A 27840-nucleotide genomic window follows, 5' to 3' on the forward strand; every position below is an offset into this window, starting at 1 on the left:
CAGCTGCCGTTTCGGCGAGGTTGACCGCTTTGGCGAGCGGCGGGGGTGATTTAGGGACGCGATAGATGTCGCGCCGTCAGCTTCACGCTCGCGGACCATCTATACCTCTTCACGCTCACCTGGTTCGTCCCCTACGAGCGGCAGACGGCCGTCTCATAGTGGTAAGACTTCGCACACGGATGATGACGCTATCTCTGTCGCTGCGTCGGACAGCTGCCTGCTGGCATCGGAGAAGAGAGCTCCGGAGGAGACTCGGGCTAAGATGTCGGCCATGCTTTCCCGGGCAGCCGCGTGCATCGGGTTGCAGGGTGTAACAACATCCTCGCCGGAACGCTCGCGGCTAGATGCGCGGTTTCGGGGGCGTGGTCAAAAGCCACGCCCCGCTCCGTTACCATTTTTCCCGGAGGTGCATGACGAGCTCGCCAAGTCCTGGAATGCGCTCCTTTTGGCGCGTTTCAGGCCGGAGGGCTCTGTGGCTGTGACTTCCCTGGTTGGTGGGGCGGCTAGAGTCTATGTTGACGTTCCCCGCGTGGAGCGTGCAGTCGCGGGCCACTTGTGCCCGCAGACAGCTGCCACTGGGGGGGGCTCGACCTAGACTCCCGTCCAGAGCACGTAAGCTCTTCGACACTCGTCGAAGACTTGCAGTGCTGCTGGACGAACCGCCTCCGCTCTCCACGCCATGGCGGTCCTCCGGGTTTTTCAGGTAAGTCCTGAAGGATTTGGACGACGGGAAGTTCGACCCAACTCGTATGAGAGCTACGTACTGCCACAGACCTCGCGCTACGAGCGACGAAGGCCACGGCACGTGCACTGGGTCGGTCGATGTCCACAATGGTGGTCCAAGAGAGGCATCTGTGGCTTAGTCTTGCGCAGGTGAGCGGCGCCCAGAACGTCGGTTCTGGATGCGCCCATCTCGCAAGCAGGGCTGCTTGGTGATACCGTGGAGGACGGCAGTTCTCCGCGGTCTGGCAGACTGAGGCGATCGAAATGATCCTGCCACGCGGCAACGTGCCCGCCAACAGGTCGGCATGGTCTCGGGCACAGTCTGGTTCCCAGCAGCCCTGCCCTCCCGCGGCGGCCCTCCGGTTAAGGAACCTCCCAGAGGACGACCCACCAGAGGTGGACCCCCGCGGAAGAGGGCATCTGTTCCCCGTCAGCAGCCCGCCAAGAGGCTCTTTAAAGCGGCCCTGACGGGACGAACCAGGGGGAGATTTTACTGGGCCCGAATCCCGGCCTTTCCAATGCCGGATCGGAAAAGGACGCTGCCTGCCGCGTTCCATCGAGTCTGGGCCCTTTTCAGGGTCCGGCGCCCACATACTCTCAAAGAGACAAATCTCCCCTGGGTTTTCCTCCACAACACACTCGTGCAGACGGTGTATGGGATGGATCGGGCCGCCGACCGCAATCTCCTCCGGACATTGCGTTGGGCCGCCTGAAGCAGGTAAACATACAGAGCCGTCAACCTCCCTGGGGGTCCCCCCTGTGCGAGGTGACCGTACTGTCAGCCACCGAACCAGCCTCCCCCGGCACGGTGAGGCAGATTGTCCCTCTGGTCCCGTTGTCACGGTTCTTGGGCCCTTGGTAGCGCACCAGCCCGTCACACTGGATAGAGAGGACGGTCCGTCTCGGTTACTCGATCCAATTCGCCAGGCGCCCCCCCCAAGTTTCGTGGCATTCTGTACACCTCGGGGCGAGGAGAGAATGCTTCCGTACTTCGGCAGGAGGTCGCCGCCCTTCTGGCGAAGGGTGCGGTCGAACCCGTCCCTATAACCGAGATGTCGTCCGAGTTTTACAGCCAGTACTTCATCGTGCCCAAAAAAGGGCGGGGGGCTGCGGCCCATTTTTGGATCTGCGGCACCTGAACAAGCACCTGCACAAGCTGCCGTTCAGAGTGCTGACGCAGAGGCGCATCCTGGGCTCGGTACGTCACCAGGATTGGTTCGTGGCAATCGACCTGAAGGACGCGTACTTTCACGTCTCTATTCTCCCCCGACACCGGCCGTTCCTACGGTTCGCGTTCGAGGGAAGGGCGAATCAGTACAGGGTCCTGCCATTCGGTCTGGCCCTGTCTCCACAGGTTTTTTCCAAGCTAGTGGAGGCTGCCTTAGCTCCTGGCAGGGAGCAAGGCGTGCGAGTGCTAAACTATCTTGACGACTGGCTTGTCTTGGCACACTCGCGAGATGTGTTGTGCACGCACAGGGACCTTGTGCTTCGGCACCTAGACCGTCTAGGCCTCCGGGTCAACCAGGAGAAGAGCAAGCTCTCCCCCGCGCAGAGCACCTCTTACCTCGGTATGGAACTAGACTCTGTCCGTATGTCAGCACGTCTCACCAACGAGCGTGCACAGTCAGTGCTGCGTTGTCTGAGGTTGATCAGTCAGAATCCCTCGACGCCGCTGAAGAATTTTCAGAGGCTCCTGGGGCACATGCCGTCCTCGACGGGGGTAATCCCTCTCGGGTTGATGCACATGCGGCCGCTTCAGCACTGGCTACAGAGTCGGGTTCCCTGGACGGCGTGGCACGCCGGCACCAGGCGGATTACGGTAACGCCTCAGTGCCTTCGCACTCTCTTACCCTGGTCAGACTTGACCTTTTCTCCGAGCGGGGGTCCCGGACAGGTTTCGAGGCGTGTCGTGGGAACGACAGACGCCTCCCTGCAAGGGTGGGGTGCAGTGTGCAAGTGGGCACGCAGTATCGGGTCGGTGGACAGGTCCCCGACTGCGTGGGCATATCAACTGCCTAGAGTTGTTGGCAGTCCTTCTGGCACTGAGGAGGCTCCAGCCCCTCGTGCAGGACAAACACGTGCTAGTCCGGTTGGACAGCACGACTGCCGTAGCGTACATCAATCGCAAGGCGGCATACGCTCACCGCAGTTATCACAACTCGCCCGACGCCTCCTCCTTGGGAGTCAGCAGGTGAATCCCTGCGGGCCACGTTTCTTCTGGGCAACCTGAACCAGACAGCCGATGCGCTCTCTCGACAGTGTACTCCCCACGGAGAGTGGCGACTCCATCCCCGTGCAGCCCGGCTCATGTGGGAAGCGGTTCGGCAGGCACAGGTGGACCTGTTGCCTCCCCGGACTCCACCCATTACCCGCTATGGTATTCCCAGACCGAGGGTCCCCTCGGCACGGATGCCCTAGCACACAGCTGGCCGCGGGACAAGCGGAAGTACGCCTTCCCCCCCAGTGAGCCTCCTTGCACAGGTCCTGTGCAAGGTCAGAGAAAGGGGCATCAGGTTCTGGTGAGTGGTGCCATACTGGCCCAACCAGACCTGGCTCTCGGATCTGGTAGATCTGACGACAGCCCCCCTGGCCCATTCCCCTGACGAAGGACCTTCCGTTGCAGGGGAAGGGCACGTTGTGGCACCCCAACGCAGGCCTCTGGAACCTCCATGCCTGGCCCCTGGACGGGACGAGGGCTTGCCCGTTAGCGGTCCGGGAGACTGTCTTACAGGCTAGAGCCCCGCCTCTAGGCGGTCATACGCTTATAAGTGGCGCCAATTGTCCTGGTGTTCTCCCCGGGAGGAGAACCCGCGGAGTTGCCTGATCGGATCAGTGCTGACCCACAGGTAAGTATCCCCGTCAGCACAACCTGGTCACCAGGTTCCTCAGGAGCGCGAGAAGGGTGTGTCCACCCTGGCCGCGCTCCGTACCCTCTTGGGACCCTAATGGGGTCCTACAGGGCCTTGGTACGGCCCTGGTGAGCCCCTAAGTATTGCCAATCTTCCTCAGTCGGATGAAAGATGCACTCTTTGTGGCGCTCACCTCCATCAAGAGGGTGGGGGACCTACAGGCATTCTCTGTGTCCCAAAGGTGCCTGGAACTCGGGATCGGTAATTCTCACGTGGTCCTGAGATCCTATCCCGACAACGAGCCCAAGCTTCCCACTACTCCCTTCCGGGACCAGGTGGTGAACCTGCAGGCGCTCCCCTCCGGAGAGGAAGACCCAACCTTTCTATGTGTTGTGTCCAGTACGCGCGCTGCGCCTCGGTCTGGACCGCACACAGAGCCTCAGAAGCTCTGAGCAGCTCTTTGTCTGTTCTGGGAGACGGCACCCGGGGGGGGCTGTCTCCAAACAGAAGTGGCGCACTGGGTACCAATCCCAGGATCGCCGTGCCCGCTGGCAGTGAGAGCCCACTCCACTCGTGGGCACTGGCACAGGGCGCCTCTCTGGCAGACATTGTAGAACTGCGGGTTGGGCTACGCCCAGTACCTTCACGAGATTTTACAATCTCCACGTGGAACCAGTTGCAGCACATCCCTTAAACGCCGCCAACGTTTAGGGTGGGCTCCTGGTTTGGGCGTACGCCTGCGAAAGCGCCTTCTCCCCTCACCAGGTGAGACTAGTGCGCTATTGAAGCCTACCTACTTTCCCCTCTCGGGCGAAGTATAGGCATTCCATCCATCACTAAGCATTGCACTTGGTAACAGACTGGGCGGAGCCGTCTGTTAGAACCAGGTCCGTTACAGGTAGAGTCATCCCTGCTCAGGCAGACCCCTGTATTAGGACTAGTGCCCCATACGTAGTGACTCCCCTTTGGGTCGTCCCGTGTGTTGAATTCCTCACTCAGGATTTCCCGATTGGTGAATCTGTGACCTCCCCGCCGGTGGTAATCCCACCTGGATTGTCCCCCTATTCGGGCTAACACCGTTCCGCATGTTGTTCTCCCCGCCGGGGAGACCATGTCATGTCTCCACATGTACCTCCCCTCCGGGTAGGATGTGGCCTCCGTAGCACACTCTTCTAAGAGGAGAGCAGTGTTTCCCCAGTGTCCGGCTCCGGACAGCTCCTCGCTACTAGAGGCGTACGCCACTGTCCGTGAGGCCGTCAGTAGAGGCTTCTCGGTATGACCAATACTATATGACTGGAAGATTACGTCTCGCGGTAGCACTCTGGGACTCGCTAGCCCAGTCAGGGTCGCTCCGCTAGAGGTCGTGATATCGGTGCAAGCGCTGTGGCGTTTAAGATTGATCCCCAGTCAGTCTCTCACAACGTCGAGAGACCGACTGAAGGGGAACGTCTCGGTTACGTCTGTAACCTCGGTTCCCTGATGGAGGGAACGAGACGTTGTGACTTCATGCCACAACGCTGCACCGAATCACTGCAGTGAACGGGAGTGCCCTCTCAGGTTCCTCAGTACAAAGGGTGAGTGAATGACCGCCGCCATCTTCCTTTATACCCGTATGCACGGGGCGGAGACTGGCGTGCGCGTGCCATTCGCCAAGCCCATTGGCGTTTTATTAATTAATTATCTCGGAGAAGGTAGGTTCTCAAGATCAAACCCCAGTCAGTCAGTCTCTCACAACGTCTCGTTCCCTCCATCAGGGAACCGAGGTTACAGACGTAACCGAGACGTTTTGTAGGATAGTGTATCTGCACAGCCCAGATCCATCCACATCCATCCAAACAAATGTTTCTGTATGTGGTACTTTCATGCGGGAGGCAGTGTAAGGGGAGATATTATGCACAAATATATGTAAACATTCAGGCCATTGTGAAGATCTGCCCTCATGAAAATTAACCTTGGATCCACTGTAACTTGATTCTTAAAGTTGTGGAAAAGTTGCACCACAAAAACAAATTCTGAATGATTATGTGAAGCCATTGACTTAAAAGACAATGAATGTGTTTATGATGAAATGCGATTTAACGCATTTATCGGCTCTGCAGCCGTACAGTAGATGTTCCAACACCACCTCAAATCAACACTAGTAATGAGCAATGCTTTCTCTGCCTTTACGCAATGATGCTGTACAGGGAATGGGAGCATGGCGTGGTCAGCTGGAAATGCATTTTCAAGTACACATTGAACTTTGTAACATTAAATGTGAACATGAAAATGCAATCCCAAATTTTAAACGTGTTGATGTCAATGCGTTTAGGGATTATTAGAATGATCATTTTGCTACAGTGCTTGACTTTAAGGTCCAGTCAGTAATATCTAGCGGCAAGATTGTGAAATTGCAACCATCCGCTCACTCCATTCATTGCATTCAATTGAAAAACATTCTTCATTTACACTTCAAGTACAACTATGCAACAGGCACGCAACCTCTTTAAAGCTTCTGTAATAACATATTTAAATAAACACCAAAGTTGCCAGTTCTACAGAAATGGACATCACCTTTCACTTCTGTTAATGCTTCTATGATTATCAAATGTATGGCATTTCTTCGCAAGGGATACATTTAAATCAATTGTTATGTCAGAATTTTTATGCATGTTACTGTATGTATGTATTCCTTTACAGAAGAGGAGGAGATAACGTTTGCTCCAACATATCGTTTTGAGAGAGACACACGGGATAAATATGCCTACACCAAAACCAAGGCCACCGGGGTACAGTGTGAATTGTTTTTTTAGCACACCAATTCATTTGGATCAAAAGATTAAAGCCGGCAGAAATACCTGAGCAATGATAGATAGCAATAAAGAACTTGTTGTTTTAAAACAAACAATGGAGTATGTATTTCATTTTACAAACAGATCAAATACAACCTACCTTCATGGTGTGACCGTGTGCTTCGCAAATCCTATCCTATGGTGCATGTGGTTTGTAACTCATATGGTTAGTGCATGATTTTAATAATATCAACTTTTATGTTATAGTAAAAGATCAGTGTCGTAAATACACATAATGACATTGCTTTTTTCTTAGGATGCACCAATGATATCATGACAAGTGACCATTCCCCAGTATTTGCCACATTTGATGTTGGTGTGACTTCACAGTTTGTATCAAAGAACGGTATGACATTCCAATTTCAATGAACTGACTAATAAACAATTAATGAAACAATGTTGCTTCACACGTAGGCCACATTTTCTTAATTTACCACATTGGAACCAGTAATTTAATGAATTCTTTCAATGTTTATTGTATGTAATTAACTAATTCTATCCATGCTAAATTATATTTAAAGTGGTAAGAGCATTGCGCTAACAACGCAAGGTTGTGGGTTCGATCCCAGGGGATTGCAGATACCTATGTAAAATGTATGGGATAATGCAATGTAAGTCGCATTAAGCTTCTGCTAAAGCAACACAAACAATTTACTTATGATTTTTGTTAAGACATGAACTTTGGAGTTGTAATAGTGGCTTTTATGACACATTTTATATTTTAGGATGCTTTTTTTATTGTTCAAGTTAACCATAGAAGGCAGTGTAAATTATTGTTTTATCATCTAAATGTTTTATCCACAGAAGGTGGGGCAGGTCAAATTACATTCTAGAACTAAATATGACTGAAATAAAATTATAATGTTTAATTTTGACATTGTTGACTTTTTGGCCTTTAGGGCTTAATATTGTAAAATGCTAGGCATTAATCACATTTTGATGGTGTATGTAAAAAACAGGTAGTGCTGCTGGCTTACACTAGCCTGTCTATCACATGTCTATACATATAAAAAACATAGTTTGAGCTGATCTCATTAGCAAAAGTGTAAATAAATTGTCACAAAATAAGAAAACTGTGTTTTGCTTAAAAGTAGCTATTTTCTATGTAAGTTTCCAAATTTGAATACTCAACTCTCTGTAAACCTCATTAAAAATCTGTTAAGTTCGGGCCACATAACAATTGTTTATGTTGTTGCCACTGAAACCTTATATGAGTAGGGAAATTGGGATGCAGCAAAAATGAGAATGAGAAAAATAAAACAGGCTTCATGAGTTTTTTTTTATTCATTTTCAGATCTATCAAAGGATCCTCAGGGTGCAATAAAATTCATGAACTGTGTGGCTGTTCTTAATACTAAATCAAAGACCAAGTTCTTCATGGAGTACCATTCAAGCTGCTTGGAGAGTAAGGAGCCATTATACTTATATTGTATCATATTTCTTTCAAAAATTATACTTACAACCCCCATTTTCAACAATTTTTTATTTTCATTATTATTTGTAAGATTACAGTGAAGTATGTTTAGTACAATAAATTCACAGCCAGGATTCATATTTTTTGAAAATCCTTTCAATTCATTCTAGAGTTTGTGAAGAGTGCTGAAGGAGAAAATCAAGAGAGCGCAGAAGGCTCAATAAAAGTACGATTTGGAGCACAAGTTGAGGTTAAAATGCTATTTCCTACCAGAAAAACTGAACGTAATGACATCATACATACAAAGTTTTATGAACACATTCACATAAACACACTTTGTTCAACCAACTTGCAGCTCACACCCCTTATTGCTGACCCAGAATACCTCCTTGATCAGCACATCCTCATCTGCGTTAAATCTACAGATTGTGATGAGTCATATGGTGAGTTTGTCTAAAATAAACCCAAATGCGCTTAGAACATGTTATTGCTCACTGATCACATTTAAATACATACACACATTTTTATTAAGGGCTTTATTAATTCTGAAAAGTCAAATTACAGGTGTTACTGGGATAGTTCTGTACATAATGTACACATAATCCAGATATTCTGAATAAGGCATTCCAAGCCATTCACATTTTTTTACTGGACATGACTGCTCTTGTATTACAGTGCAGTGTAGTGATTTGATCAGTAATGTTGGAAATTCCTTAATTATCATTAATGTCTCACAAATACTGTTGTCTTGCAAAATGGGAAGTTTATACAATTTCACCAATCAGAAGATTTCTCAGCAAATGTATCCAAATCCAGATTAAATAATCATACAATCTACATTGATTTCAGACCTTCATATAATAATGTATTTTAACAATGATTTTCTATGTGTCACAGTCCTGTCTGTTTCTCTATGCTTCTCTCACTCCATTACCCAATGACTACATCTCCCATGATCAATGTCTTGTCTCTGTTATGTTAGCTGTGTGATTCTCTGGAATACATTCTGATGTATTATCGGTCAGTTCTTGCAATTATTATTGAAAGCATTATTGTTGGATAAACAGTAAAGATGGAGTTGATATTTTAAATAAAACAAAACTGAAAACAAATTCACATTTTTCAGCGCCACAAAATACGTACCAGCAGGTACATATTGCAACCCAGTATCACAATTTCCAACAACAGTAACGTTAACAACAAAATATTATATTATATTGGGGTGTAATGATTTATAATTTAATCAGACTACGTATTTTTTGTATGTTTATTATTTCGTATGCACAATTTAGATGTATTTGAGCACATCTCGACCCCGACCCCGCCTCTGCCCCTTAACCTTACAGTTTGTATATTATATGATATAAAACAGAACACGTAACAGGAAGATATAGCTATATATGCTGTTTAGTTAAAAAGTGCAATTATTCCAACCATTCCGAGGCAGAAGAACACACCCAAAAGAGATCCCTTCTCCGTCCTGCACTAAACTCGGAAAGGGAGCGAGCGGAGTGGTACGCTCCCCCTGCGCTTCACAATGAGCTTGTACGCGTCCTCACCAAGGCTGTACAAGACCTCAGCCTCGAGTGGGACTCCCCCGATGAGCCGGCTAAGAGTAAGCTGGACACGTTGTTTCATCAGCCAAGAAGAAACAACGTTCAATAGGAGGTCATGAAAACGTTGTCTACGCCTAAGTCGGCGCACACCCATGCTTCAGAATCGGCCATCTTTCCCTTTGTAGACACGGCTATGCGCACACTCCCCCCGTTGAACAGGTGATTGCAGCGCACCTGTGTCGATCTTCATCCTCTGTGCTGCCATTTAAACGTGTCGGTTGAAGCTGCCTCCACTGGGCTTCATCGTCACCTGTGGCTTACGCCAGTGACCTCAAGGAGGCAGATAAAAATGCCCTCCGGCCTCATCGGGGTGGGGGCATGGATTCTGTTGTAGAGCGCTTTGTGGAGGATCAGAAGTGCTGACGTGCAACGAGTCAGCTGCTTGCCAGATGCTGCAACCACGGCCCCTGAACCCGTTTTTCACAAATAAGGCAATTTCCTCCTCTTATGAATGCATCAAGTGAGCCACCTTCACACATGGGAGCTCTGGGATTGTGTGTCGCTGCGGCGTCCAGTTAGGTCTGATCACTGGGCAGAAAGTGATTATTACGGATGGCTCTCTAACGAGATGGGGTGCCCAATGCGACGGCATTCCAGTTTTCTTAAACCTAGAGTTGGGAACAGTTCGGGCGGGCACAGGTGGTCCTGTTCAAATCAAGTCAAGTCAGCTTTATTTATATAGCGCTTTTTACAATTTTCATTGTTACAAAGCAGCTGTACAAGAAAACATTGACTATAAGTAAAACATAGAAGGTTCTGGAAGTCAAAACACAGGTCAAATATCAGACACACAATAGATTCCTATATGCAGTGTTAATTAAATAAGACTATCATATTCTGGCAGCCCCCCGGCCAGGCAAACAGTGCAAAACAGTATGCAAACGGTGGCGAGGAACCCAAAACTCCATTGGAGGAGAAAAAAAAACTCAGAGGGAAACCAGGCCTAACCAGGGGATTCCAGTTCCCCTCTGGCAAAAACTGCAGCCTCTGCACAAGCTCGACAGTGCGCGCACAACAAGGCAAAATAACAAAAGTTAGATTTAAAATTATCATTAATAATCTAATAGCGGCTGACGTTTTGTAGAGTCGCCACGTCCTTCGTCCAGCTTTATCATCAAAGCATTTGTCAGGTCTGGGTATGGATTGCGCCCTGCCCGCTCCGGTAACCTTGGACTGTATCCTGCCCGCTCTAGTTACCTTGGAACAATGAGACAAGACTGGCTGAGAGTAGAGTACTGTTCTGCACTCTTTGATGCAACAAATGCATCAGTTGTTATTGGAAGTGTTCCTGGTTCCAGTTGATCTAACTAGTGCAGCCTAGATCTTTGGAATATATTTATTATGATAGTGTAGTGTATGCTAGATTAAAAAGATGCGTCTTTAGTCTAGATTTAAACTGACAGAGTGTGTCTGCCTCCCGGACAGTGCAGGGAAGACTGTTCCAAAGTTTAGGCGCTAGATAGGAAAAGGATCTGCCGCCTGCACTTGATTTTGAAATTCTAGGTATTACCAACTAACCTGACGCCTGAGAGCTTAGTGCATGTGATGGACTGTAATACGTGAGAAGTTCACTCAAGTAGTGAGGAGCTAAACCATGCAAGGCTTTATTAGATTAGATTAGATTAGATTCAACTTTATTGTCATTAAAAATATACAAGTACAGTGTAACGAAATGTAGTTTAGGTCTAACCAGAAGTGCAATTAGCAAGTGCAGGATATACAGTTAGAATAAATACAGAATACAATATTGATAAAATATTATACAGTTATGAAAATATTTTACAGTAGGTAGAAAATATTTTACAGTAGATAATAAGCAAGATTTTAAACTTAATGCGATGCTTTATTGGTAACCAGTGCAAGGTTGACAGAACGGGGCTAATATGCTCATACTTTTTTGTCATGTAAGAACTCGAGCTGCCGCATTTTGGACCAGTTGGAGTTTTTGTAATAGGCCTGCAGTCTATGTAGGAGTGTGCTGTGGTCAATGGTGTCGAATGCAGGACTAAGATCTAGCAGCTACAATAAGGAGATACAACCTCGGTCAGACGCCATAAGCAGATCATTTGTAACTCTGATCAAACCAGTCTCTGTACTGTGATGTGCTCTAAATCCAGACTGGAAATCTTCATTAATCTCATTCCTTTGGAGTGTTGTGGAATTTTCTTATTCCTTAATCAATGTGAGTCAATTTTGACAAACGCAATATACAGAGACATCAGGTACTTTGCAAAGTATTTTATTGTCGTTTAATCTGCATCATAAGCAATGAGCATGGTGCAGAGCAAAGGCGCTCTTTCCTTCTGCACCCAGAGTATATATATGATTACGTGAAACCCCCTCCCTTTGCCCCCTAGCCAGAATCCCGAGCTGGTTTCCGAGAAGTGATGCCCGTTATTCCAAACAGAACATCTTGGCATCTGCTCGAGGGCAAAGGCAGAGTGGTATGACGCGTATAGAGAAAAACATGATAACATAGAGAAGAAAACATAGATAAAAACTTCATAAACATATAGATAGACACATCAAGAAGCTAGACTAGAAAATTTCCATTACATTCCCCCCTTTTATCATATATGATAACCAAAATCTTTATACTTTGACCATGTAAGATGAGCAACGCCCTTTCTCTTATAGGTTTCATTCTTCTATCTAAACAGTTCTTAAAATCCCACTAGAATTGGTAACACCACCTGCTTCAGCCTTCGTCACTTTCCATATTTCCACTCTCATTTGTGAAGTTGCTCCCGTTCCCTCATAACTAAAATTTTTCTGAGTTAGAGCTAGTCTAAAACTTTCTCTTTTTCCTTTTTATTTGGCCGTCCCAGGGGACATAATGGCCCACATTTTCAAATTTTGTTGCCTTATCCAGAACATCAACTGAGGTACACGTACCTCTACACAAATACATATTTGTTCCCCAGTACCTAGCAGAATTTGGGTAACACTTTCCCTCCCCATAGCATTTTATTAAACTTGGAATATAGTATTGCACAAAAACAAAATTCTATAATCTCTAATTTCTCGGGGTTCGATGTGTCCCCGACTCGAACAGTTGATTCCCTTTGTCAGCACGACCATTGCGAAGAGCCATTGTGGATGCCATTTTGATGGGCCTATGGTTGGAGTTGCCACTCCTTGGAGACCTTTTTGCAGTGGGAGGCGTGTCTTTTCCATGACTTCCTGGAAGCTGTGTAATGATTTGTCAGCTCCATTTGCTACTGCTCTTTTGACCTGCACAAATATTTTGAGAGCAAAAAAAACACAAAAACACATTGCTTGTAACATCCCCCCTTTTGACACGTGGTCTAGACCATGTGTCAAAATTGCAAAAGCAGGGAAAAAATGTTCTGGCAAACGGGTGAGGCCATTTGGACCCCCCAAACATTGTCTGTGTATTTACATGAGCACTCCTTCTAGAGTGCACGCTCAGCTGGTTCTGCAAAATGTTTGCATCTCTGCAAGAGAAAGAGTTTTGTTAGTGATTTCTGGAGACAATCTGTCTGTCTCTGATGTTGCTTGCTTTGCTGCAAGGTCAGCTCGTCGGCTTCCTGCAAAAAATAGTTTCAGATACAAAAGTGTGTATGGCATAGTCACACACAACAATGGCTGATGGGATAAGAATGGCAGAAAGCATATCAGCAACCTGTGTGTAAGAATCTTTTTACCATCAGCTTTCAAAAAGTTCCTGTGTTTACACAGTGTGCCAAAATCATGAGTTACACCAAATGCATATCTACTATCTGTGTGAATGTCTACATTTTATTCTTTGCTAATTCGCATGCGTGTGTGAGTGCAATGAGCTCTGCTGTCTGAGCAGAGAAATGGTCCCTAAAAATGATATCAATTGCTTCTTTGCTTTTGGACTTGCGATGTCTGTAATTGCAGACACGCTTTGCGGACAGCTGTCTGCCGCGGTCAGTAATTTCGTGACCCAAAAATGAACAAATCGTTTTGCCAGCTGGACTTTGGAGACATTTTACTTTGTGTTCTTTTCTCTTATCTTTTAAACTGGAAACAAAGGCCTGCGCACCGGTAAATTTTGGCATGGCACAACTATGCCTCTTTTTCCTTTTTTTATCTTTTTAAACTCATTAAATATTGGCCTTATGCCATTGAGGGCTTCTGGTTTGAGGCTTCTGTTTTTAGGGGGTATTGCTGTTTGCATGGACGAAAATTACCCTTGGGTGTTATCACAGCAGGCTCACAGTTCCTAATCCCCAAACATAATATTTTCCTGTTACCCACATTTGTACGGGCACCTTTACCAAAATTTCTGGTATGTCAACATGCATCATTAAACTATTTGTGTGTGAAAACACTTCAAGTCCCCTTGTTGCTGACAGACAGGCATGATTCTCACGATGGGCGTGCAACAAATTTGAATATTGCACGTCATCCCTTTTAACCCATTCTATGGCGTGCGCATATTTGTCAGCAAAACACCCACATCTCCCCACACCATTGCAATCAACGTCATGAGGCTCTGTGAGGCAAAACTTTCTACATCATACTTACGTAATTCAATATTACATCGTACAGCTGTACGAGCGCTGCACACGGGTCGTGTTGGTATCATGCTCAATCTGTCATCATACACATTATGACTCTGCCCAGCAAATGAATCGGGCAGCAGTCAGACATGAGAAACCTGTGTTGAAATTTGACACTCCCCAACTCACATTGCACCCTTTTGACATTACTTATTTTACATTAGAGCCACTAGCATTTAGGAAAAACACAGCTAGTTTAGACTCTGGCAAATTTAAACACTTCTTGTGAATCACAGTAGGCTATTCGTTGCCCCTGAATCTATCAAAAATTCAAGCGGTTTGTTGCACACAAGCGTTGTGCATTTTAGCAAAGTTCAGAAAGCGGTTTCATTCATCATGGAATGTGAGCTAAGCAGATGTTCATTGCATACAGTAGGAAAAAGCATTTCTTCATTGCATATGCTAAGGGAAATCATACTCACCACCCTCGGAATGATGCCTCACCTCCTCACTTCCATCTACCTTTTGTTTTGACCTCCGCACTCCTGGAGGCTCAGGACAATCATTTCGCCAGTGCCCCGTCTTTCCACAATTAAAACACTTCTCTGGATCATAATTACTAGAGGGTTTAAAACCTCCTCGCCATCTTCCTATTCTTCCGTGTTCTCCTCCGATATTCATTAGAGCCATGTGGAGTTCTTTATCTTGTGTGTTTTTCTTCTGAAGCTGTTTCTTGTCTGTTTGTCTTTCGGCGTGTACAGCATGACGGGCAATCTCACTCATTCTCGCGCGATTTGGCTCGATGCATGATTTTTCCACTTCTCGTCTCAGCTCTTCTCTGAGGTTCCGCAGAAAAGCGGATCTGAGATGTCCTTCGAACGGACCAATGTCCGGTCCGTCTGAATCAGGTTGAAGTCCAGAATGTTCTTTAAATACTTCCTCCAGTCTGGCCAAGAAATCCTCCACTCTTTCATTAGTCTTTTGCACACAAGCAGCGATCTTATCCAGATTCAGAGCTTTGGGAAAAGTAGATTTTAGTCCTTCTAAGAATTCCTCCAGAATCCTCCTGTACTCAGCATTGCTTGCGTGCGACCAATCGACATGTTCCCTTCTCTTATCCTCCACAGGCCATTTACCCTGTAGCTTTCTTAAGTCAGATGGTTTTAGTTTGACTTTCAGCAGTCTCTCTAATTCTCTCGTTGAGGGGGAGAATTCCTTGCAAAATGTCAAAAGTTCGTCAGCCATCAAAACTCCCCCTTTCTCTGCTGAACTTAGATGTTCCGCTGCCTCTTTCATTTCGGCTTTGGTCCAGGGTCTAAAAACCAGTTCGGGTCCCTCTGGACCTGCCACCTCGACCATAGGGAACTGCTGTCCATCTTCATCGAAAGATTCTTTGCGATAAAGGTCGTTTGACGTATTCTGCCATGCGGGTGAAGTATCCGTCTGTGTCTGTCTTTTTACCGCTCCTCTCGTCACGGGAACTCTGGCGACCGGCGGGGCTGGATGGTCTTTATCCTGTTTTGGGGTCACCACGGGCTGTGGCATGTGCGGCACTGGTGCTGGTGGGGGCACTGGAGCTGCCTCGATCGGGTTCAGATGTCGGTGAGGAGGGACACAATCATCCTCCGGTTGGTGTTTGTAGCAAGTCATAGATGGGGGTAAAGGAGACAGAGGGGTTAAATCAATATACTCAGGCAAAACAGGGTACAATGGAGCATGCGGCGGTGGGGGTGTATGACACGGCGGTGGAAGTTCTTCCAAAGCCTTCTCTTTAAAAACATTGTCACGTCTATTTGCTTCCTTTTCCCATAATTCTAAACATTTACACGCTTCGTCATATTTTTCCCTTTCTTTTGTAGACATTTTAAATATGTCTTTTTTCCCCATGTGTTCTCTTATTTTCCCTAATTTTGTGGTACTAAATGTACCGTTTTCTGGAAAGTTAGCTTTTTCTATTAAATAGGGTACGCCTTGTAAACTTCCCATTCCCCACCTTTTCCTCATTTCTCTGTATGTTGGTTTATCCATATCATTTCTTAATAGTCCCCCAGACTGTTTAGAATCTCTCTCGATTCTGAGTAGTCTCCCCTCTTTAACCAGACTGTTTTAAGCAGTCCCCCATACTGTTTAGAATCTCGATTCTGAGTAGTATCCCCTCTTTAACCAGACTGTTTTAAGCAGTCCCCCAGACTGTTTAGCGCTAAGTAGTCTCCCCTTTTGTTCCAGACTGTTCAGAAATCTATCTGACTCACCACTTTTCCTTTTTGTGCCTTGCACGGAGTTCTTTTGGGATCACGTCAGCTTGGAGTCCGGAGTAGAGTTCTCTCGTCCCTGTATGGGGTTAGAGCTGGATTTGCTATGTCCAGGATGATCAGTCAACTCTAGTCCGTTCTCCGTCAGCCTTGTGATCCCATACCTCGTCGCCAAATTGTTGTGGAATTTTCTTATTCCTTAATCAAGGTGAGTCAATTTTGACAAACGCAATATACAGAGACATCAGGTACTTTGCAAAGTATTTTATTGTCGTTTAATCTGCATCATAAGCAATGAGCATGGTGCAGAGCAAAGGCGCTCTTTCCTTCTGCACCCAGAGTATATATATGATTACGTGAAACCCCCTCCCTTTGCCCCCTAGCCAGAATCCCGAGCTGGTTTCCGAGAAGTGATGCCCGTTATTCCAAACAGAACATCTTGGCATCTGCTCGAGGGCAAAGGCAGAGTGGTATGACGCGTATAGAGAAAAACATGATAACATAGAGAAGAAAACATAGATAAAAACTTCATAAACATATAGATAGACACATCAAGAAGCTAGACTAGAAAATTTCCATTACAGGAGGAAGAAACATATTTAAGTTGCGACTACTTTTTCCAGAATTTTAGATAAGAAAGGTAGATTCGAAATAGGTCTGTAGTTAACTAGTTCTCCAGGGTCCAGATGGGTTTTTTTGACAAGGGGCATTATAACAGCCACCTTATATGCTTTAGGCACATGTCCTAATGTCAGAGATGAGTTAATAATGCTAAGTAGAGGATCTATTATTTCTGGGAGCATCTCTTTCAGTAGATTTGTAGGTATAGGGTCTAGCATGCATGCAGTTGATTTAGATGATCTAATGATTTTAGATAGTTCATCGTGATCTATAGTAGAAAATAAACGTAATTTCTCCTTAGAGGCGCTGTAGTTACTCATTTGTTCAGCGGGTTTCACTTCTGGTTGCATAGTTATAATTTTTTCTCGAATATCGAGAAACCTCCCTATTTCACCTAGTTCACCTCCCCATTGCTCATGTTGGCACTCCCTGACCAAGTTCCCATCGTCACGGGTGCCTTCACGCACAGCTGGTACTGTTCGGAGTCAGGGTAGAGGAGCATTGAGCTCTGCTAGTTGCGCCCAACCAGACTCGGATCTCGGAAGTGAGCGCTTCTAATGATCACTCCCCCCTGGCGGACTCCCCCTGACAAAGTCGTAAAGCAAGACCGCCCAATGGTCGGTTGGGGGTACAGCTTCCAATAACAACTGATGCATTTGTTGCATCAAAGAGTGCAGAACAATACTCTTCTCTCAGCCAGTCTTGTCTCATTGTTCCAAGATTACTAGAGCGGGCAGGACGTAGTCCAAGGTTATCAGAGCGGGCAGGACGCAGTCCATACCCAGACCTGACAAATGCTGTGATAATAGAGCTGGACAAAGGACGTGGTGACTCTACAAAATTATTAATGATAATCTTAAATCTAATTATTTTTTTATTTTGCCTTGTTGTGCAAGCACTATCGAGCTTGTGCAGAGGCTGGCTGCAGCTTTTACCAGAGGGGAACTTGAATTTACCACAGGAGGTTTTTTTCTCCTCCAATGGAGTTTTGGGTTCCTCGCCACCGTGTACACCACACTGCATATACGAATTTATAGTCTGTCTGATATTTGACCTGTGTTCTGACTTGCATAACCTCATATGTTTTATTTTAAGTCAATGTTTTCTTGTACAGCAGCTTTGTAACAATGAAAATTGTCAAAAGCACTACATAAATAAAGCTGACTTGACTTGACAACTGAGCGGAGCAGCCTGCCTCCTTAGGCCGGGTACTACCTGAGCACTTAGTGTATAGCTCTAACAGGACCTAGTACTCCACACGTAGTAACCTCCCACAGGGCGGTTCCGTATGATGTATTCTCATGAGCCGGCTCCCGTGTTGGCAGCCCATGACCTCCCTTAGGTGGGCCTCCACCTCTCGCGGTACAACCGCACATTGTTCTCATGAGTTCTCCCCTGCGGGTGAGATCCTGTAGATGTCTCCACTAAAACTCCTCCCTGTGGTAGGAAGTGGTCTCCGTAGAGCGTTTCCTCAGTGAGGAAATAGCGCTTCCCAGTGATCCTTACGGTGTCAGGCGGCCATCTCGCCTCTAGAGTAACAAGGCCACCGCCTGTACGGCAGGTAGTAAGAGCCTCTCGTCATGACCACACAAATTGATGCCTTTATACATCACTGGATGGTAACGGCTCGTGGGGACACCAATTTTTGACGCGCCTTTGCTGGTCTTTGTAGTTCTGCTGAAAATTGTGACATGGCACAGCACAGTGGCGTTTTCAATAGGAACCCCGACTTGGTTATGTGAGTAACCTCCGTTACCTGATGGAGGGAACAAAAGACGATGTGTCCATCATGCCACAGGTGCTGTGCCAGCCCACTGCAGCGAACGAGAGTGCCTCTCAGTTTCCTCAGCCCAAAAAGGTGAATGAATGGGCATGCCATCTTCCCTTTTATACCTGTATGTACGAGGCTGTCTCATTCTTCAAGTTCATTGTCCTTTTCAAAAGCATAATCGGAGATGATAGTATCTCAAGTCAAACCCATTCTGTCAGTCTCGACACAAAGGTCTCGATCCCTCCATCAGGGAACCGAGGTTACGTACGTAACCAAGACGTTACATATGTAACCAAGACGTTTCTTTTTAAGCTGATTTCTGATAGATATGTGTTTATTTTGTTCATGTAAGTGCATGGCATTGGCTCTCGTGTGTTTTGTGACTACTTGTGTCATTAATTTAGCTACGTTCGAAGGATAGCACAATATTTGGCCGAGATACAACTGATTGAAAATCTGGAATCTGAGCGTGAAACAAATTGAGAAATTTGTTGTTAAAATAGTCAATTTGTAGCTGTAGCAGGCTTTTGCTAAGAAGAAACAGGTTTTTTAACTCCCTGTTGGCTAACTGCTGTAATGACTGTTGTGGAGAGTAGATTAACCTGAAAGTGGAAATTCTAAGCTTTACATAAATAATAATAATATTAATAACTTGAGTGGTTAATTCCCAAAGAGAGGGCTGTAGGTGTGTTTCCAGTCATTTTGTATGCGTTTTTGCTGCATTTAGATTTTGATATATGTGTCCGGTAGGACATTTACAAAAATCTTAATGGAACATGATCATTGCTTAATATTCTCTTACCTGAATTTTGACCACATTCTAATTCATGTGTAAACTAATTATTGACTCTGCAGGTGTAGGTTGTGTAGCCCTGCGTTCGGCTGAATGTTCTTACACTGAGTTCTGTATCAAACTCACACATCATGGGGAGCGCACAGGTGAGCTAACAGGTGGCATCCAGCTCCATACATCTAAAGGCAAACAGTCAGAGAAGCTATATGGTGAGTGCATTTATTATTTATCTTCTGACTTTTAACATTCTTTAAAACTGGAATATACATTGAATTATTGTTTTACTGCTCATTTTTGTCTTTTCATCAGATTTTATTAAAGTTGGTGATGACCCAGGAGCCAGTAAAGGCAAAACAGGAGACAATACCAAGTAAATCCTTCCCATCTTCACTTATTATTATTTGCATTATACCTTTCAAATGATTGTATTTTTAAAACATATATCTTTTGACATTCCTTGACAGAGCATCTACTACAGTCCTCACCACTGATATAAATAATCCCAATTATATGGGTGTAGGCTTCAAGAGCAACAACCAGGCAGAAAGGGGCTCAAGAACAATGGCATACTCAGCCAAAGACACAGCACTTGGTAATATTTCCCCGAAAAAGACTGGTTATGAGCATTCTACATCTAGCCCTAGTGGAAAGACAGTGGCACCTGTGTAAGTAAACACACACACACACATAGAAAGATAGATATATATTGGTCAGCTAAATCTACCTTTTTTCATAGGCCTGAGGATGGGCAACCTCCAGAGATGTTTGATAATCCCCTTTATGGCTCAATGGGTGGATCACGAGGAAATAAAGACCAGCTCTCTCCCTCAGATGCTCAATTTGCTTTTCCCAAAACAGACCTTGATGCTGATCGCCAACCTCCACTCCCAGTTCCTAGGATCCGTTCCTACACCTGCTCAGAAACCAAACAGTCATCAACCACAAAGGCCATCAGCAGCAGTGGTCTACAGCCCCAGAACATTAATAAAAAACCTGTGGTTCCTTCCCGCTCTGAAGGGGGCATAGCTGTATCTGGTAGGCCACCAGTGCCTGTAAAGGCTCGAACAGGTCAGCCACAAGAGCCGCCACTAAAGCCCAGAGACTACAGAGACAGCTCAGAGCTCCCATCCAAGACAAGGCTACCAGCAAGAACAGGCCAAACAAAAGATGGTATGATAGCTACATGCTCCTCATTCTGTTAATCTGGAAGAATGTAGTCTTTCATTATATTGCTCTATATTGTCTATTGAACAATTCAGATCGAACAAAACACCGGAAAAATTGCATCTGTTGTTATTTACTCATGTTTACAGATATTACAGACATTTTCATTGACACTAAAACCCAAAACAATGCAGTGCAAGAAATTAAATACAGATTAAACATTTAATTAGTAAGGAACATTTCTTCTTATAAATATAGTACATTGAAAGTCCTATTTTACCTATATTTTTTACAGTGTGGAAAAGAGCTGCTGAATTGTTCTTATTTTACCACAGAAAAAATGTTTCACAACCCACAGGTTTAGAAGGACATAAAGAAATAGTCAATGTTTATTTGTGTATAAACTGTTCTTTCAACTAGTAAAGCAGCAGTTTAAGGTTTTGATACAAAATTTTATTTATATTTTGATATACAATTTCTGTCCCTAGTGCATCATGAGGCACCACAACCTCCGAAGATGGGTCGTCCTTTGAAATAATCTCTTGCTGATGTGCCATGGCGGGGACATTTCAGTGCTGATCTGAAATGTTTGAAACTGCACTGAACAAAAAACATGAATCTTCTATTCTCAGAGTACAAAAAATTGAATGTGTGGAAATTTTACGAACTTTATATTTTCCTCAAGAAACTATTTCACAAGAATTTATAATAATTCTTCATATTTTAGATTTTTACACTGGCAGTTGGATGTAGAATGTTCACAGATTGAATGTAGTTACTGCATATAGTCATGAATCTAGTGTTTACTTCTACCACCTTTGTCAAAATATATCATGTTGCTTCAAATGGGTTCTTTAACATGAAATAATGTGAGGCAAGGCATATTTGATATGTGAGAAAATGCATATTTTATTAAAGCAACTATTGTTTTTTAAGAGGTTACTCTTCTAAATGATATATTTTAGAATCCCATTTTTGTTTCTTGCTCCCACTTTAAACATAATAAAGTTAAAGTTAACATTCTTTCCACTAAACTACACATATGATATTTCGAGCAAATATTATGATTAGTATGAAATTCACCATCTGTGATTCGGGCATTGAGAAAATAAAATTATTATAATTGGATAATTTTTTTACATAATACAAACAAAAATGTAAGAACTTATAAAAAATATCATATAAAAAATATTATATCAGTAGCAATAATAAAATCATATCAATGAAAGCTTACACAACTCGTAGTGTTTGGCCTCTATTTCTTGTGATATGTTTCCATCCAAGTACTAGTCCACTAGCAGAAGAGCAAGTTCACAGGGCATGTTCGCTTTTTTCTTAAAATAAATGATTTAATAACAAAATATGTGTAAAATATATGTAACATACTGTATGTATAGCTATAAAAGGATTGTGTACATGGTGTCTTATACTCAACAGAAAATTGAAAGTAGTTTTTAAACAGCCAGTATTACAGTCCCCAGAAATATAATGGGGAAAAGATAAGACCGCTACGACCATGGATTAAGAACGCCTGAGGTTACGACTGTAACCGTAGTTCCCTAAAATAGGGAACGAGACACTGCGTCAAGGTTGACACTTTGGGGAATGCCAGCAGCGTGACGCATCTGAAAATGTTGTGTAAAACTAATCTTGCGATTAAGCGTCGCGCCGCGATGACGTCACGAGTGACGCGGTACCGGAAGGTATAAATAGGAAGCGGACGCAGAATCAGCTTCTGCAAAAATGATTGAAGCAAATGCTCCAGGTAAAGGGAGTTATGGCAAGGAGACGCAGTGTCTCGTTCCCTATCTCAGGGAACTACGGTTACAGTCGTAACCTGAGACGTTCCCTTTCGAGGGAACTCTACACTGCGTAAAGGTTGACACTATGGGGAGCGAAATGCCCACTACGCCATAATGAATTGTGTCTGTCCATGTGTGAAGGTGTCCACGAACATCTCAGGCCAAAAGAGCCTGGGATCCGGGTAAGGAAGAGAGGTCCAGTCTGTAGTACCTTATAAACCCAGCCAGCAATGACATGTGGGGCCCAGATGAGTTAAGTACGGGTTCCATGGTTACCGTGTGGGCATGGGCTTTGGCTGGGTGAAATCAGCGGGTCCCATGTAGGTTTTGTAGTATGAGTCCCACATAGGAAGCCCATATGAGCTAATTACATGGGCCCCATAAGGGACAGGCATGGGCAAATTGGGCATGGGTTTGAACTGAGAACACATATATGGGTCCTGCATATCATTTTCATGGGCCAAGTGGGCATGGGTTTGAACTGGGAACACATATATGGGTCCTGCATGGTATATTTATGGGCCAAGTGGGCATGGGTTTGATATGGGAACACATATATGGGTCTTGCATGACATCTTTTTGTGGCGAGTGGGCATGGGTTTGATCTGGGAACACATATATGGGTCTTGAATGGCACATTTATGGGCCGAGTGGGCATGGGTTTGAACTGGGAACACATATATGGGTCCTGCATAGAATTATTATAGGCCAAGTGCCCATGGGTTTGAACAGGGAACACATATATCGGTCCTGCGTGGTACATTTGTGGGCAAAGTGGGCATGGGTTTGAACTGGGAACGCATATATGGGTCCTGCATGGCATATTAATGGGCCAAGTGGGCATGGGTTTGATCTGTGAACATATAAATGGGTCCTGCGTGGCATATTTATGGGCCAAGTGGCCATGGGTTTGAACTGGGAAAAAATATATGGGTTTTCAGTACTCTTTCCACCACTGCCTGTTATGCACACAACACCTGATTAGGCTCATTCATAATAAAGCCAGCGAAGCAGTTAACGTTTGTTAATTCTCTCACATATCCTTTAATTTACGAATTTTACAGTATTTAATTGTTATTCGGTCAGGCAGTTCTTAGGACATCTATAAGGGGCTTGTAATGCAAAGACGCGTTCAAAACGTTAACTGCTCATTCGGAAAGCACTGCTGCTAGCTGTGACTTCGAGGAGAAATTCATATCAGACATTCACAAATTGAGGTAAGTTGAAATATTATGTTGCCAGAAAAATAACACACAGTGGTCTGTGCTGTTTAATCTGATGTAGAATAACCAAAAGGAAAAACAGCGGGAGAGGTTGGACAATAATTAATATATCACGATATACTTTTATTCAATAACGGTGATATGAGTTTTAAACACATTTCCGATATTTTAGCTTACCACATGTGGAAATGTGTTTTACTTGACTGAATGATTTGAAGAGTTGCAAGTTGGAGCAAAAAAGAACATCGCTAAATTGACTTATGCTCCTTTGTTTTTAGGTGCACTGAAGAGTAATGCAATCACTCAAAATGTGAACCGCAAAGAAGTGGAAATGGCGCTGGGGAAGTGGTTTACCGGCGCACGTGACCGTGGAGGGGAGAGGGCTGCAAGAGCCCATAGAGAAAAAGGAGCGTCCACCACACAGACGCCATGAGTGTATTTTTTGGAGAGTTTTTTTTTAAGGATATTATTGATTTATTTACCGGTATGTTGTGACTTTTAAAGATTATGTTTGTTGTTTAATGTAACAATTTTGTATTATTGTATTAATGTATTTTTTGGAGAGATGTTTTTTTTTAAATATAGTTTTGATTTGTTTACATGTGGCATTTAAATTATTTTTTAAAGATCATTTTTGTTGTTCAATTTGACTATAAATTTCTTGCAGTTCTTATATTCATTCTTCGTTTTTAGTTTTTCTTAGATTGTTTCCTTAAACCATTTTGCATGGTTGGGCTTAGATAGGCCTTGCATCAATTGCCCAGTTAGGACCCACATAAGATCCTTACAGAGCCCACTTTAAGCCCATAGGGGCATTCACGGTTGAATCCTGGTGCAAGCCCACTTTAAACCCCTTTAGGCAGGTGGGGCCCAAATTACAGGTCCCACTTAAAACCCATCTGGGCATCCACGGCTGGCCCCCGTGTGGATCCCGGGTGCAAGACCATTTTAAACGCCCTATAAGCAGGTGGGGCCCAAATGGGTCTGTCATGAATTGCCCAGTTAAGATCCCACATAACACCCTTATAGATCCCTTTTAAAGCCCACGTGGGCATCCACGGCTGGATCCTGGGTGCAAACCCCTTTGGGCAGGTTGGGCCCAAATCGGTCTGACATGAATTGCCCAATTAAGACCCATGCAGTACCCTTACAGGTCCCACTTTTAATACGTCTGGGCTTCCACGGCTTGCCCCAATGTGGATCCTGGGTGCAAGCCCATAATGGGGCCCACATTTGCCGCCCATGAAGCCCTCATCTGGGCCCCACATGTCATTGCTGGCTGGGAAGGTATGTGGGAAAGACCATCCCGCAGCATCACAAACATAATTTATAGATGCCCCGGACAGAAGGGTCCGCAAGGAAGCCATACTCCTAGTTGAATGTGCCCTAACTAGCAGAGGTGAAGGTATTCAACGCACCTCGTAAGCTAAAGAAATTGCCTCTACAATCCATTTACTAATGGTCTGCCTAAAGGCTGGTTGACCTCTGTTACGAGGTCCAAAACAGACCAATTTTTGGTCAGATTTTCGCCATAATGAAGACCTATGTACATATTCTCCTAACGCCTTGACAGGGCATGACAAATATAACCTTCGGTGATCCGCTGTCTTGTGAGGTGTAGGATGAATAGCGTGCAGAACTAAGACAATCGTCACATTCCTAGGTACCTAAGGGACAGATCCCGGTCTAGGATGAAGAATAGCCCTAATCCTGCCTGGAGCGAACTCCAAACAAGATGGAGAAGCTGATAAAGCTTGACGGTCGCCTACCCTCCTAAGAGAGGTAATGGCTACCAAGAAGGCTAGCTTAAATGTTTGTCCGAGCTAGACTCAATGGGCTCAAAAGGCATCTGGGAAAGCCCTTCTAGAACCACAGTCAGGTCCCATGCAGGAACTCTCACCTGAGATGGAGGCCTCATCCTCAAGGTTCCACGCAGGAAGCGAGCAACTAAGGGATGTCTCCCCAGAGAATTCTTGGGTAGAGGGGAATGAAAGGCTGAAATAGCTGCCAGATATACTTTAATGGTAGATGGTGCACAACCTGTAGAAAACGGTCCTGCAAAAAGTCCAGTACTGAAGCCACCGGGCAGTTAACTGAGTCTAGATGCCTTTCATTACACCACAAGGTGAACAATCTCAACTTAAAGGCATAGTTTTCTTGTGGAGGGAGCTCTAGAATTAAGGATCATCTCAACAACCTCAGTTGAGATACCCCAATTTAACAGCTCACCCCCCTAAGTGGCCAACCCCACAGTTTCGCAAGTTCTGGGCGGGGGTGATATATAGTGCCCCCCGCTTGAGTCAGAAGGTCCCACCTGAAGGAAATCTCCCATGGCTGACCTGCCAGGAGAGTTAGAAGGTGTGAAAACCATACCTGAGCTGGCCACAAAAGGGCTATTAGTAAGAGACTGATCCCTTCCTGTCGAACTCTCTCTGGAACTCCTGGGAGCAGAGCGATCAGGGGGAAAGCATACAGACGGCGTCATGGCCATGTCTGTACCATGGCGTCCAGTCCTAATGGAGCTGGGCGAGTAAGTGAAAACCACAGAGGGCAATGAGATGTCTCTTGGGAAGCAAACAGATCGATTACGGCTCGACCAAACCTTTTCCAGAGCTGCTCCACCACTTCGGGGTGGAGTCTCCATTCCCTGGGCCTCAGCACCTGCCTTGACAGCATGTCTGCTCCCACATTCTGGACTTTTGGGATGAACATCGCCCTGAGTGATGTAAACTTCTCCTGGGCATCCGTCGTCACTATCCTCCTGTGACATTGAGCCCCCAATTTCAGTCCTGGATTGAGAAACCAAGGTTTCTTCCATATAACTAGGAAACAAAGGCATCTGCATGTAACCCTGATCATACGGAACGGGTTGCCTCTCGGGGAAAACCCTTTGCCTTTTAGCCACCACTGAAAAGGTCTCATATGCAGGAGGCCAAAAGGAATCACGTTGGACGCTGCCGCCATTAGACCCAATATTTTTTGAAAATGTTTGACAGTGTAGGTATGACCTAACTTGTTCCTGGACACTGCTGTCAGGATCAATTCGACATGTGCAGGGGACAAAATCCTGACTGGCTCTCGTGGGGGGGAACATACTCTATGGCCCCTTTCACCGAGAGAGACAACAGTTCCCTTTCTAACACCCCATCCTTTTCGGGGTCTACCTCAGTGGAAAGCACCCCCTTGAAATTTGGAGGGCGGACAGCGTATTGAATCCTGTAACCCTTTTCTATCGTCGAGAGGAGCCATGGAGTGAGATTTGGAAGCTTTCTCCACTCGTGGAGAAAATGTACTAAGGGGGTCAACATCTCCACATTGATGTCCTTGTGTGAAGCCCGATGCCCTGAAGCGGCTGACCGGCAGGGAATGGTCGAACTGTTGACTTTATTTGCACATTTACTAGGTCTTCGGTTAGACTCTGTTGATTCCGTGCTACAGAAACTGACGTGCATAGACGGTGGGGTTACCGTTCATATTTCCTGAGGACTTCTTCGAAGGACCGAACTTTACAGTCCTCCAAGAGGGGGCGCCCTGTTAAACCGTCAGGACTATGACTGCCCTCAGATCCGGTTTTACCTGCCTAGAAGGTTTAGGAGGTTGCTGCCTCGACCCACAAGCCCTCTGAGGAGGGGTACGAGTAGCTACACTCTATGTCTGCTGCTGCCTATATAAGGAGCCTGTAGATGGCTGGGGCTGTCCTTGGAATGCAGACCCCTGGGGGTAAGAGCGGCGAGGTAAATATTAATGAAAAGCCGCTGCCTGCAGTTTTGTCTGCTGAAAATGGTCAACTACTATCTCAACCGCACCACCAAAGAAGCCTTCGGAGGAGAAAGGTGCATCAAGCAGCACAGTCTTATCTTTCTCTTTAATGCCTGATAGATTTACCCACGGGTGTCTCTCTGTGGCTACCAGTGCTGACATGGAGCGCCCAACAGCTTGGGCTGTCTCCTTAATAGCCTGAAGAGTTAGATCAGCTGCTATTCTCAACTCGTTGAGCAGACCTCAGCAAGTTGGCCTGGTATGCCTGCAGGAGACCCATGGTGTGTAGGCATGACCCAGCCCAACCTGAAGCCATATACATACAATTAGACGTGACTCTACATGGTTTGGTGGGCAACGTCAGGGATTTCAAAGATGATGTTGATTCCGGTGAAAGTTAAACGGCCAACGTATCTTCTACCTTTGGCATCTTGCCATAGCCCTTATCTCTAGCCCCTAACACATCAGAAAAATTTGTGGAAGTTGAAGATATGTGAGATGAGTAAGGTTTTTTCCACGATTTGGACAC

The 27840-nt window shown here is 45.4% G+C and overlaps 1 protein-coding gene across 2 annotated transcripts in view; it reads left to right on the forward strand.

Annotated features, from left to right (window-relative positions):
- inpp5d (inositol polyphosphate-5-phosphatase D) overlaps nucleotides 1-21462 on the forward strand; it is a 52899-nt gene extending 31437 nt beyond the window's left edge. Inside the window, exons 17-27 of one of the 2 annotated variants that reach the window (XM_079460950.1) lie at nucleotides 6252-6340; nucleotides 6488-6569; nucleotides 6660-6749; nucleotides 7698-7808; nucleotides 7988-8067; nucleotides 8173-8260; nucleotides 19426-19572; nucleotides 19673-19733; nucleotides 19828-20028; nucleotides 20100-20533; nucleotides 21016-21462. In XM_079460950.1, the coding sequence (XP_079317076.1) occupies nucleotides 6252-6340; nucleotides 6488-6569; nucleotides 6660-6749; nucleotides 7698-7808; nucleotides 7988-8067; nucleotides 8173-8260; nucleotides 19426-19572; nucleotides 19673-19733; nucleotides 19828-20028; nucleotides 20100-20533; nucleotides 21016-21065 (1433 nt within the window). In that variant the 3' untranslated portion in view covers nucleotides 21066-21462. The remainder of the gene's footprint in view (nucleotides 1-6251; nucleotides 6341-6487; nucleotides 6570-6659; nucleotides 6750-7697; nucleotides 7809-7987; nucleotides 8068-8172; nucleotides 8261-19425; nucleotides 19573-19672; nucleotides 19734-19827; nucleotides 20029-20099; nucleotides 20534-21015) is intronic. The other variant, XM_079460951.1, reaches the window with a different exon arrangement.
- Nucleotides 21463-27840: the final 6378 nt, after the last annotated feature.

This window comes from Barbatula barbatula (assembly GCF_947034865.1).
Source record: "Barbatula barbatula genome assembly, chromosome: 7".
Lineage (NCBI taxonomy): Eukaryota > Metazoa > Chordata > Actinopteri > Cypriniformes > Nemacheilidae > Barbatula > Barbatula barbatula.